We start from the raw sequence: 12042 nt of genomic DNA, 5'->3' as shown, positions 1-12042 counted from the left end.
TCGAGCTTCTTGAGTGTTGCTGGAGCTGCACTCATCCAGGCAAGTGGAGAGTATTCCATCACACTCCTGACTTGTGCCTTGTAGATGGTGGAAAGGCTTTGGGGAGTCAGGAGTTTGAGTCACTCGCCACAGAACACCCAGCCTCTGACCTGCTCTTGTAGCCACAGTATTTATGTGGCTGGTCCAGTTAAGTTTCAGGTCAATGGTGACCCAAAGAATGTTGATGGTGGGGGATTCAGCGATGGTAATGCCGTTGAATGTCAAGGGGAGGTGGTTGGACTCACTCTTGTTGGAGATGGTCATTGCTTGGCACTTGTCTGCCGCGAATGTTACTTGCCACTTATCAGCCCAAGCCTAGATGTTGTCCAGGTCTTGCTGCATGCGGGCACGGACTGCTTCATTATTTGAGGGGTTGTGAATGGAACTGAACCCGCTTGATTGCCACCCCATCCACCACCCTAAACATTCACTCCCTTCACCACCGGCGCACCGTGGCTGCAGTGTGCACCATCCACAGGATGCACTGCAGCAACTCGCCAAGGCTTCTTCGACAGCACCTCCCAAACCCGCGACCTCTACCACCTAGAAGGACAAGGGCAGCAGGCGCATGGGAACAACACCACATGCACGTTCCCCTCCAAGTCACACACCATCCCGACTTGGAAATATATCGCCGTTCCTTCATTGTCGCTGGGTCAAAATCCTGGAACTCCCTTCCTAACAGCACTGTGGGAGAACCGTCACCACACGGACTGCAGCGGTTCAAGAAGGCGGCTGACCACCACCTTCTCGAGGGCAATTAGGGATGGGCAATAAATGCCGGCCTTGCCAGCGACGCCCACATCCCGTGAACGAATAAAAAAAAAAATAAAAAAAAAATTGTCAGCGAACATCCCCATTTCTGACCTTATGATGGAGGGAAGGTCATTGATGAAGCAGCTGAAGATGGTTGGACCCAGGACACTGCCCTGAGGAACTCCTGCAGCAATGTCAGGGGCTGAGATCATTGGCCTCCAACGACCACTAGCATCTTTCTTTGTGCCAGGTATGAGTCCAGCCACTGGAGAATTTTCCCCCTGATTCCCATTGACTTCAATTTTACTGGGGCTCCTTGGTGCCACACTCGGTCAATTGCTGCCTTGATGCCAAGGGCAGTCACTCTCACCTCACCTCTGGAATTCAGCTCTTTTGTCCATGTTTGGACCAAGGCTGTAACGAGGTCTGGAGCCGAGTGGTCCTGACAGAATCCAAACTGAGCATCGGTGAGCAGGTTATTGGTGAGTAAGTGCCGCTTGATAGCACTGTCGACAACAGCTTCCATCACTTTGCTGATGATTGAAAGGAGACTGATGGGGCGGTAATTGTCCGGATTGGATTTGTCCTGCTTATTGTGGACAGGACATACCTGGGCAATTTTCCACATTGTCGGTTAGATGCCAGTGTTGTAGCTGTACTGGAACAGTTTGGCTAGAGGCGTGGCTAGTTCTGGAGCACAAGTCTTCAGCACTACAGCCGAGATGTTGTCGGGGCCCATAGTCTTTGCTGTATCCAGTGCACTCAGCCATTTCTTGGTATCACTTGGAGTGAATCGAATTGGCTGCAGACTGGCTTCTGTGATGGTGGGGATATTGGGAGGAGGCCGAGATGGATCATCCACTCAACAGTTCCGGCTGAAGATGGTTGCAAATGCTTCAGCCTTGTCTTTTGCACTCACGTGCTGGACTCTGCCATCATTGAGGATGGGGATGTTTACAAAGCCTCTTCCTCCCATTAGTTGTTTAATTGTCCACCACTATTCACGACTGGATGTGACAGGACTGCAGAGCTTTGATCTGATCCGTTGGTTGTGGAATCGCTTAGCTCTGTCTGTAGCATGTTGCTTCCGCTGTTTAGCATGCATGAAGTCCTGTGTTGTAGCTTCACCAGGTTGACACCTCATTTTTAGGTACGCCTGGTGCTGCTCCTGGCATGCTCTTCTACACTCCTCATTGAACCAGGGTTGATGCCCTGGCTTGTTGGTAATGGTTGAGTGAGGAATATGCCGGGCCATGAGGTTACAGATTGTGCTGGAATATAATTCTGCTGCTGCTGATGGCCCACAGCGCCTCATGGATGCCCAGTTTTGAGCTGCTAGATCTGTTCTGAATCTGTCCCATTTAGCACAGTCACCAATAAAGCCAATAAGGAATTCTGGAGAAAGTTATTTACGCAGAGAGTGGTGAGAATGTGGAACTTGCTGCATTTGGTGGGTTTGTATTCCCTTGAGTTTAGACGGTTGAGAGGTAATGTGATGCACCTGTTTAAAATGATAAAGGGATTTGATAGGGGGAGAAACAGAAACTATTTTGTCTGGCAGGGATTCCAGAACAAGAGGGCATGACCATAAAATTCGAGTTCGGGCGTCTTAGAGTGTAATCAGGGAGCTGCATTTCACAAAAGGGGAGTTGAAATTTGCTTTGGCTATTGATATGATCGAATTTTCTGTCCTGTCAGACTTGGACATCTTGTAGATCCATCTTTTAAAAAGTTGTAGGGATTCAGTCCTAAATGGATTCCACTCACTTCACAATAAGCCCTCAATCAGCTTGTCTTATCATGGAGATATCAAGGACCAGACACACTGTGGTTGAAAGCAAGATGATTTATTTGACACTTGTACATATTAACCCCTCTAACTGGGCTGGAGTTTATTAACATCAGCAGGAATAAACCCCGACTGTCAGAATGAACTTGGTTCAGTCTTGGATGGGATTAACAGCAGCAATAACAGCAGAATCCAACCTCTGCAGTCACAGGTGAACTCGCTGGTGTGTCAGCAGAGTGGAGGACCGGGTGAATCTCTTCCCACACTCCGAACATTTAAACAGCCTCTCCCCAGTGTGAGTACGCTGGTGTGTCAGTAGGTCCTTTGTTCTTTTGAAGCTCTTCTCACAGTCAGAACATTTAAAAGGTCTCTTATCAGTGTGAACAAACTGGTGGTGAATGAGGCTGGATGACTGAGTGAATGCCTTGCCACACACGGAGCAGGTGAACGGCTTCTCCCCAGTGTGAACACGCTGGTGTTCGATGAGGATGGATGAGCAAGTGAATGCCTTCCCACACTCGGAGCAGGTGAACGGCCTCTCCCCAGTGCGAGTGCGTTGGTGTTTCAGCAGGTCATTTCTGCGTTTAAAGCTCTTCTCACAGTCAGAACATTTAAAAGGCCTTTTATCGCTGTGAACAAGTTGATGTTCAGTGAGGCTGGATGAACGAGTGAAGCTCTTCCCACACACGGAGCAGGTGAACAGCCTCTCTCCGGTGTGAACTCGCTGGTGTATCAGCAGGTTGGACGAACGAGCAAATCTCTTCCCACACAGAGAGCAGATGAAAGGCCTCGACCCAGTGTGAACTCGCTGGTGTCTCATCAACACTGCAGAGCTTTTAAAGCTTTCCCCACAGTCTGAGCACTTAAAGGGTCTCTCCCCGGTGTGAATCAGCTGGTGTCTTTGGAGGGCGGATGAATGAGTGAATCCCTTCCCACATCCGGAGCAGGTGAACGGCCTCTCTCCAGTGTGAACTCGCTGGTGTGTCAGCAGGTTGGATGACTGAGTGAATCCCTTCCCACACACGGAGCAGGTGAACGGCCTCTCCCCAGTGTGGCTGCGTCGATGAATTTCAAGATGGGACGGGGAACTGAAACTCTTCCCACAGTCCCCACATTTCCACGGTTTCTCCGTGGTCTGGGTGTCCTTGTGTCTCTCCATGTTCGACGATCAGTTGAAGCCTCGTCCACACACAGAACACGTGGACGGTTTCTCCCCGCTCTGAATGGTGCGATGTTTTTTCAGGCGGTGTAACTGGTTAAAGCTCTTTCCACAGTCAGTGCACTGGAACACTCTCACTCGGGTGTGTGAGTCTCGGTGATTTCCCACTCACGCTGATGTTTGAAATCTTCTCCCACAGACAGAACAGAGAAACATTTCTCCTTCCACATTAAAAAGCAGACGATATGGAATTCACGAATGGCTGCCGGGTATCCTTGAGCAGAGAATGGAATGAAATTAGTAAAAGGTAGGTGTAAAAATGTTGTGTGTTTTAGGCTGAGGGAAGAGGGGTCTCCACCACATCAGGTCTATTCTCCAGGTCAGGTCAATCCACCGCCTGCACTAGGAGCTGGATTTGGACAAACTGGCTTCAATCTCAATTCCCTCCATCTGATGGAAACTTGTACGTCTCAGGGACACCCGTCTACCTGCCCAAGTCTGGCTGATACAGCTGGAAATTTCTAATAGATGTAACCTGTCCCACGGTGTGTCTTTCTCGCTCCCTCCCTCCCTCCCTCGGCCCCTCCCTCCCTCCTTCTCCCTTCTCGGCCCCTCACTCCCTCCTTCCGTCTCGGCCCAGCCCACCCTTCCTCCCTCCTTCTCGGCCCCTCCCTCCGTCCTACTCAACCTCTCCCCTTCTCCAGGCCACCCCCTCCATCCTTCTCCGCCTCCTCTCCCTCCTTACCGGTCTGTCATTCCCTGTCTGTCCCTCCCTCCAATTCCCTCCTTCTGTCTGTCTGTGTCCTCCCTCCCTCCCTCTCTTTCTATTTGTCTCTCCCACCACCCGCCAGTCTGACGACTGACTCCATTTCCGTTTTAAGGCACTTGTTTGGGCATTTCACCTCGAGGTCCCTGGGACACTGCAGTCAGCACCTCACCCTGTCCCATCATCACTCTCCTGACACTGACCCCTGGGACACTGCACTCAGCACCTCTCCCCATCCCAACATCAGGCTTCTAACTCGCTCCCCAACTCCCGGCTCGCTGTTCTCTCTCTGAGACGACCGGCCCGCTGCTCTCTCTCCCTGACTCCTGGCCCGCTCCTGCCTCCATAGAATCATGGAAGTTTACAACATGGAAACAGGCCCTTCGGCCCAACATGTCCATGTCGCCCAGTTTATACCACTAAGCTCGTCCCAATTGCCTGCACTTGGCCCATATCCCTCTATACCCATCGTACCCATGTAACTCTCCAAATGCTTTTTTAAAGACAAAATTGTACCCGCCTCTACTACTGCTTCTGGCAGCTCGTTCCAGACACTCACCACCCTTTGAGTGAAAAAATTGCCCCTCTGGACCCTTTTGTATCTCTCCCCTCTCACCTTAAATCTATGCCCCCTCGTTATAGACTCCCCGACCTTTGAGAAAAGATTTTGACTATCTACCTTATCTATGCCCCTCATTATTTTATAGACTTCTATAAGATCACCCCTAAACCTCCTACTCTCCAGGGAAAAAAGTCTCAGTCCATCCAACCTCTCCCTATAAGTCAAACCATCAAGTCCCGCCCGGTAACATCCTAGTAAATCTTTTCTGCACTCTTTCTAGTTTAATAATATCCTTTCTATAATAGGGTGACCAGAACTGTACACAGTATTCCAAGTGTGGCCTTACTAATGTCTTGTACAACTTCAACAAGACATCCCAACTCCTGTATTCAATGTTCTGACCAATGAAACCAAGCATGCTGAATGCCTTCTTCACCACCCTATCCACCTGTGACTCCACTTTCAAGGAGCTATGAACCTGTACTCCTAGATCTCTTTGTTCTATAACTCTCCCCAACGCCCTACCATTAACGGAGTAGGTCCGGGTCTGATTCGATCTACCAAAATGCATCACCTCACATTTATCTAAATTAAACTCCATCTGCCATTCATCGGCCCACTGGCCCAATTTATCAAGATCCCGTTGCAATCCTAGATAACCTCCTTCACTGTCCACAATGCCACCAATCTTGGTGTCATCTGCAAACTTACTAACCATGCCTCCTAAATTCTCATCCAAATCATTAATATAAATAACAAATAACAGCGGACCCAGCACCGATCCCTGAGGCACACCGCTGGTCACAGGCCTCCAGTTTGAAAAACAACCCTCCACAACCACCCTCTGTCTTCTGCCGTCAAGCCAATTTTGTATCCAATTGGCTACCTCACCTTGGATCCCGTGAGATTTCACCTTATGTAACAACCTACCATGTGGTACCTTGTCAAAGGCTTTGCTGAAGTCCATGTAGACCACGTCTACTGCACAGCCCTCATCTCGCTCTCTCTCTCTTCCTCTGCCCTACCCCCAGCCTGCTGCTCCGTCTCCCCGGCCCCCAGCCCGCTGCTCCCTCTCCCTGGCCCGCTGCTCTCTCCCTGACCACCAGCCCGCTACGTTCTGTCACTGATTCCCAGCCCATTGCTCTCTATCTAAGCAGGAGCAGATTCTCCACCATGGGGGTTGGCTGTAACAGCAGAGTGTGATCCTCTCCTCAATCAATGTATGATGCTTCTACAGTCAAATATCCTGCTCACCCATAGTGTCCCTCTCACAGGTGAAGGGGGGCCATTTACCAGACTCCCCAGTATAGACCCTCAGTGTCCCTCTCACAGGTGAAGGGGGGCCATTTACCAGACTCCCCACTATAGGCCCTCAGTGTCCCTCTCACAGGTGAAGAGGGGCCATTTACCAGACTCCCCACTATAGACCCTCAGTGTCCCTCTCACAGGTGAAGAGGGGGCCATTTACCAGACTCCCCACTATAGACCCTCAGTGTCTCTCTCACAGGTGAAGGGGGGCCATTTACCAGACTCTCCACTATAGACCCTCAGTGTCCCTCTCACAGGTGAAGAGGGGCCATTTACCAGACTCTCCACTATAGACCCTCAGTGTCCCTCTCACAGGTGAAGAGGGGACATTTACCAGACTCCCCACTATAGACCCTCAGTGTCCCTCTCACAGGTGAAGAGGGGCCATTTACCAGACTCTCCACTATAGACCCTCAGTGTCCCTCTCACAGGTGAAGGGGGCCATTTACCAGAATCTCCACTATAGACCCTCAGTGTCCCTCTCACAGGTGAAGGGGGGCCATTTACCAGACTCTCCACTATAGACCCTCAGTGTCCCTCTCACAGGTGAAGAGGGGGCCATTTACCAGACTCCCCACTATAGACCCTCAGTGTCCCTCTCACAGGTGAAGGGGGGCCATTTACCAGACTCTCCACTATAGACCCTCAGTGTCCCTCTCACAGGTGAAGAGGGGCCATTTACCAGACTCTCCACTATAGACCCTCAGTGTCCCTCTCACAGGTGAAGAGGGGACATTTACCAGACTCCCCACTATAGACCCTCAGTGTCCCTCTCACAGGTGAAGAGGGGCCATTCACCAGACTCTCCACTATAGACCCTCAGTGTCCCTCTCACAGGTGAAGGGGGCCATTTACCAGAATCTCCACTATAGACCCTCAGTGTCCCTCTCACAGGTGAAGGGGGGCCATTTACCAGACTCCCCACTATAGACCCTCAGTGTCCCTCTCACAGGTGAAGAGGGGCCATTTACCAGACTCTCCACTATAGACGCTCAGTGTCCCTCTAACAGGTGAAGAGGGGGCCATTTACCAGACTCCCCACTATAGGCCCTCAGTGTCCCTCTCACAGGTGAAGAGGGGCCATTTACCAGACTCTCCACTATAGACCCTCAGTGTCCCTCTCACAGGTGAAGAGGGGCCATTTACCAGACTCCCCACTATAGGCCCTCAGTGTCCCTCTCACAGGTGAAGAGGGGCCATTTACCAGACTCCCCACTATAGACCCTCAGTGTCCCTCTCACAGGTGAAGAGGGGCCATTTACCAGACTCCCCACTATAGACCCTCAGTGTCCCTCTCACAGGTGAAGGGGGGCCATTTACCAGACTCCCCACTATAGACCCTCAGTGTCCCTCTCACAGGTGAAGGGGGGCCATTTACCAGACTCCCCACTATAGACCCTCAGTGTCCCTCTCACAGGTGAAGGGAGGCCATTTACCAGACTCCCCACTATAGACCCTCAGTGTCCCTCTCACAGGTGAAGGGGGGCCATTTACCAGACTCCCCACTATAGACCCTCAGTGTCCCTCTCACAGGTGAAGGGGGGCCATTTACCAGACTCCCCACTATAGACCCTCAGTGTCCCTCTCACAGGTGAAGAGGGGCCATTTACCAGACTCCCCACTATAGACCCTCAGTGTCCCTCTCACAGGTGAAGAGGGGCCATTTACCAGACTCTCCACTATAGACCCTCAGTGTCCCTCTCACAGATGAAGAGGGGGCCATTTACCAGACTCCCCACTATAGGCCCTCAGTGTCCCTCTCACAGGTGAAGAGGGGCCATTTACCAGACTCTCCACTATAGACCCTCAGTGTCCCTCTCACAGGTGAAGAGGGGCCATTTACCAGACTCCCCACTATAGGCCCTCAGTGTCCCTCTCACAGGTGAAGGGGGGCCATTTACCAGACTCCCCACTATAGACCCTCAGTGTCCCTCTCACAGGTGAAGAGGGGCCATTTACCAGACTCCCCACTATAGACCCTCAGTGTCCCTCTCACAGGTGAAGGGGGGCCATTTACCAGACTCCCCACTATAGACCCTCAGTGTCCCTCTCACAGGTGAAGGGGGGCCATTTACCAGACTCCCCAGTATGGACCCTCAGTGTCCCTCTCACAGGTGAAGAGGGGCCATTTACCAGACTCCCCACTATAGACCCTCAGTGTCCCTCTCACAGGTGAAGGGGGGCCATTTACCAGACTCCCCACTATAGACCCTCAGTGTCCCTCTCACAGGTGAAGGGGGGCCATTTACCAGACTCCCCACTATAGACCCTCAGTGTCCCTCTCACAGGTGAAGAGGGGCCATTTACCAGACTCCCCACTATAGACCCTCAGTGTCCCTCTCACAGGTGAAGGGAGGCCATTTACCAGACTCCCCACTATAGACCCTCAGTGTCCCTCTCACAGGTGAAGAGGGGCCATTTACCAGACTCCCCACTATTGACCCTCAGTGTCCCTCTCACAGGTGAAGGGGGGCCATTTACCAGACTCCCCACTATAGGCCCTCAGTGTCCCTCTCACAGGTGAAGGGGGGCCATTTACCAGACTCCCCACTATAGACCCTCAGTGTCCCTCTCACAGGTGAAGAGGGGCCATTTACCAGACTCCCCACTATAGACCCTCAGTGTCCCTCTCACAGGTGAAGGGGGGCCATTTACCAGACTCCCCACTATAGACCCTCAGTGTCCCTCTCACAGGTGAAGGGGGGCCATTTACCAGACTCCCCACTATTGACCCTCAGTGTCCCTCTCACAGGTGAAGGGGGGCCATTTACCAGACTCCCCACTATAGACCCTCAGTGTCCCTCTCACAGGTGAAGAGGGGCCATTTACCAGACTCCCCACTATAGACCCTCAGTGTCCCTCTCACAGGTGAAGGGGGGCCATTTACCAGACTCCCCACTATGGACCCTCAGTGTCCCTCTCACAGGTGAAGAGGGGCCATTTACCAGACTCCCCACTATAGACCCTTAGTGTCCCTCTCACAGGTGAAGGGGGGCCATTTACCAGACTCCCCACTATTGACCCTCAGTGTCCCTCTCACAGGTGAAGGGGGGACATTTACCAGACTCTCCACTATAGACCCTCAGTGTCCCTCTCACAGGTGAAGGGGGCCATTTACCAGACTCCCCACTATAGACCCTCAGTGTCCCTCTCACAGGTGAAGGGGGGCCATTTACCAGACTCCCCACTATTGACCCTCAGTGTCCCTCTCACAGGTGAAGGGGGGCCATTTACCAGACTCCCCACTATAGACCCTCAGTGTCCCTCTCACAGGTGAAGGGGGCCATTTACCAGACTCCCCACTATAGACCCTCAGTGTCCCTCTCACAGGTGAAGGGGGCCATTTACCAGACTCTCCACTATAGACCCTCAGTGTCCCTCTCACAGGTGAAGAGGGGCCATTTACCACACTCTCCACTATAGACCCTCAGTGTCCCTCTCACAGGTGAAGAGGGGCCATTTACCAGACTCCCCACTATAGACCCTCAGTGTCCCTCTCACAGGTGAAGGGGGGCCATTTACCAGACTCCCCACTATAGACCCTCAGTGTCCCTCTCACAGGTGAAGGGGGCCATTTACCAGACTCCCCACTATAGACCCTCAGTGTCCCTCTCACAGGTGAAGGGGGGCCATTTACCAGACTCCCCACTATAGACCCTCAGTGTCCCTCTCACAGGTGAAGGGGGCCATTTACCAGACTCCCCACTATAGACCCTCAGTGTCCCTCTCACAGGTGAAGGGGGCCATTTACCAGACTCCCCACTATAGACCCTCAGTGTCCCTCTCACAGGTGAAGGGGGCCATTTACCAGACTCCCCACTATAGACCCTCAGTGTCCCTCTCACAGGTGAAGGGGGCCATTTACCAGACTCCCCACTATAGACCCTCAGTGTCCCTCTCACAGGTGAAGGGGGCCATTTACCAGACTCTCCACTATAGACCCTCAGTGTCCCTCTCACAGGTGAAGAGGGGCCATTTACCACACTCTCCACTATAGACCCTCAGTGTCCCTCTCACAGGTGAAGAGGGGCCATTTACCAGACTCCCCACTATAGACCCTCAGTGTCCCTCTCACAGGTGAAGGGGGGCCATTTACCAGACTCCCCACTATAGACCCTCAGTGTCCCTCTCACAGGTGAAGGGGGGCCATTTACCAGACTCCCCACTATAGACCCTCAGTGTCCCTCTCACAGGTGAAGGGGGCCATTTACCAGACTCCCCACTATAGACCCTCAGTGTCCCTCTCACAGGTGAAGGGGGCCATTTACCAGACTCCCCACTATAGACCCTCAGTGTCCCTCTCACAGGTGAAGGGGGCCATTTACCAGACTCCCCACTATAGACCCTCAGTGTCCCTCTCACAGGTGAAGGGGGCCATTTACCAGACTCTCCACTATAGACCCTCAGTGTCCCTCTCACAGGTGAAGAGGGGCCATTTACCACACTCTCCACTATAGACCCTCAGTGTCCCTCTCACAGGTGAAGAGGGGCCATTTACCAGACTCCCCACTATAGACCCTCAGTGTCCCTCTCACAGGTGAAGGGGGGCCATTTACCAGACTCCCCACTATAGACCCTCAGTGTCCCTCTCACAGGTGAAGGGGGGCCATTTACCAGACTCCCCACTATAGACCCTCAGTGTCCCTCTCACAGGTGAAGGGGGCCATTTACCAGACTCCCCACTATAGACCCTCAGTGTCCCTCTCACAGGTGAAGGGGGCACATTTACCTGGTCCTGGAGTCAATCTTCCTGCACCAAGATGGCGGCGCATGCGCGGTGATTCCACCCCTTCACCAAGATGGCGGCGCATGCGCGGTGATTCTCCCTCCTCCTGAACCAAGATGGCGGCCGGTTCCCCGGTAGCTCGGGCCTATATCCGCGGAGAAGCCTCGCCGCTGCCGCCGGTCTGAACAGAAACAGGGCCATAAGATCCTATCCGGGTCCTGCGGCCGCACTCCATGTTTCAAAGGCCTATGGCGGGGCCTACGTCCGATTTATGAATCTCCTGTCAGGGCCCTCGTCCGACCTCCGTCCCCGTCTGGCAACAACTCAGAGCCTCTGCCGCGCCTGCGCGCTGGACTCCTGCAGCGGGGGAGGGTACCGCAAAGCGCATTCTGGGTAATTTTAACCGCCATTGCCAGAGGCCCCGCCCCACACGGGGAAGCCCCGCCCCACACGGGGAAGCCCCGCCCCACACAGAGTGGCCCCGCCCCCACACAGCTGGTTCAGGGTATCAGGAGACCGCGCGCTGTTCCTCCTCCCACTGCCTGTGGGAATTGGATGGATATTTAAAGGAACAGTGGCTCCCCTTTCTCTGGGTATTTATAGTTAAATGGACAGTCCCGTATATCTTGGACTGTCGGCGGTGCTCCTATTAACAGTCTGTAATTAGTGCAGTGATTACCAGCATAGGAACAGGAGAAGGCCATTCAGCCCTTCGAGCCTGTTGGGCCATTCAATGAGATCATGGCTGACCTGTTTCCGAACTCCATCTACCCATCTTGGTAATACTCTTAATCCCTTGCCTAACAAAAATCTAACAATCTGTTTCGAAATTTTCGATTGACCGTCCCCCCAGCCTCAGCAGCTTTTTCGGGGGAGGGGGAGTTCCAGATTTCCACTCCCCTTTGTGTGAAGAAGTGCTTCCTGACATCACCCCTAA

At 52.9% G+C, this 12042-nt stretch overlaps 1 protein-coding gene across 1 annotated transcript; it reads right to left on the bottom strand.

The window, feature by feature from the left end:
* Positions 1 to 2626: 2626 nt before the first annotated feature.
* On the bottom strand, positions 2627 to 11456 carry LOC137306164 (zinc finger protein 551-like). Its single transcript, XM_067975225.1, has 2 exons — positions 11109 to 11456; positions 2627 to 4017 (listed from the first exon to the last, which is right to left on the bottom strand). The coding sequence occupies exon 2, from the start codon at positions 3741 to 3743 to the stop codon at positions 2790 to 2792; it is 954 nt and encodes a 317-aa protein (XP_067831326.1). The 5' UTR covers positions 3744 to 4017; positions 11109 to 11456; the 3' UTR covers positions 2627 to 2789.
* Between the last annotated feature and the right edge of the window lie 586 nt (positions 11457 to 12042).

The sequence above is a fragment of the Heptranchias perlo genome, chromosome 42, assembly GCF_035084215.1.
Source record: "Heptranchias perlo isolate sHepPer1 chromosome 42, sHepPer1.hap1, whole genome shotgun sequence".
Classification (NCBI taxonomy): Eukaryota; Metazoa; Chordata; class Chondrichthyes; order Hexanchiformes; family Hexanchidae; genus Heptranchias; species Heptranchias perlo.
The sequence above is the reverse complement of the archived record's forward strand: the minus strand, read 5'-3'. Positions and strand labels throughout refer to the sequence as shown.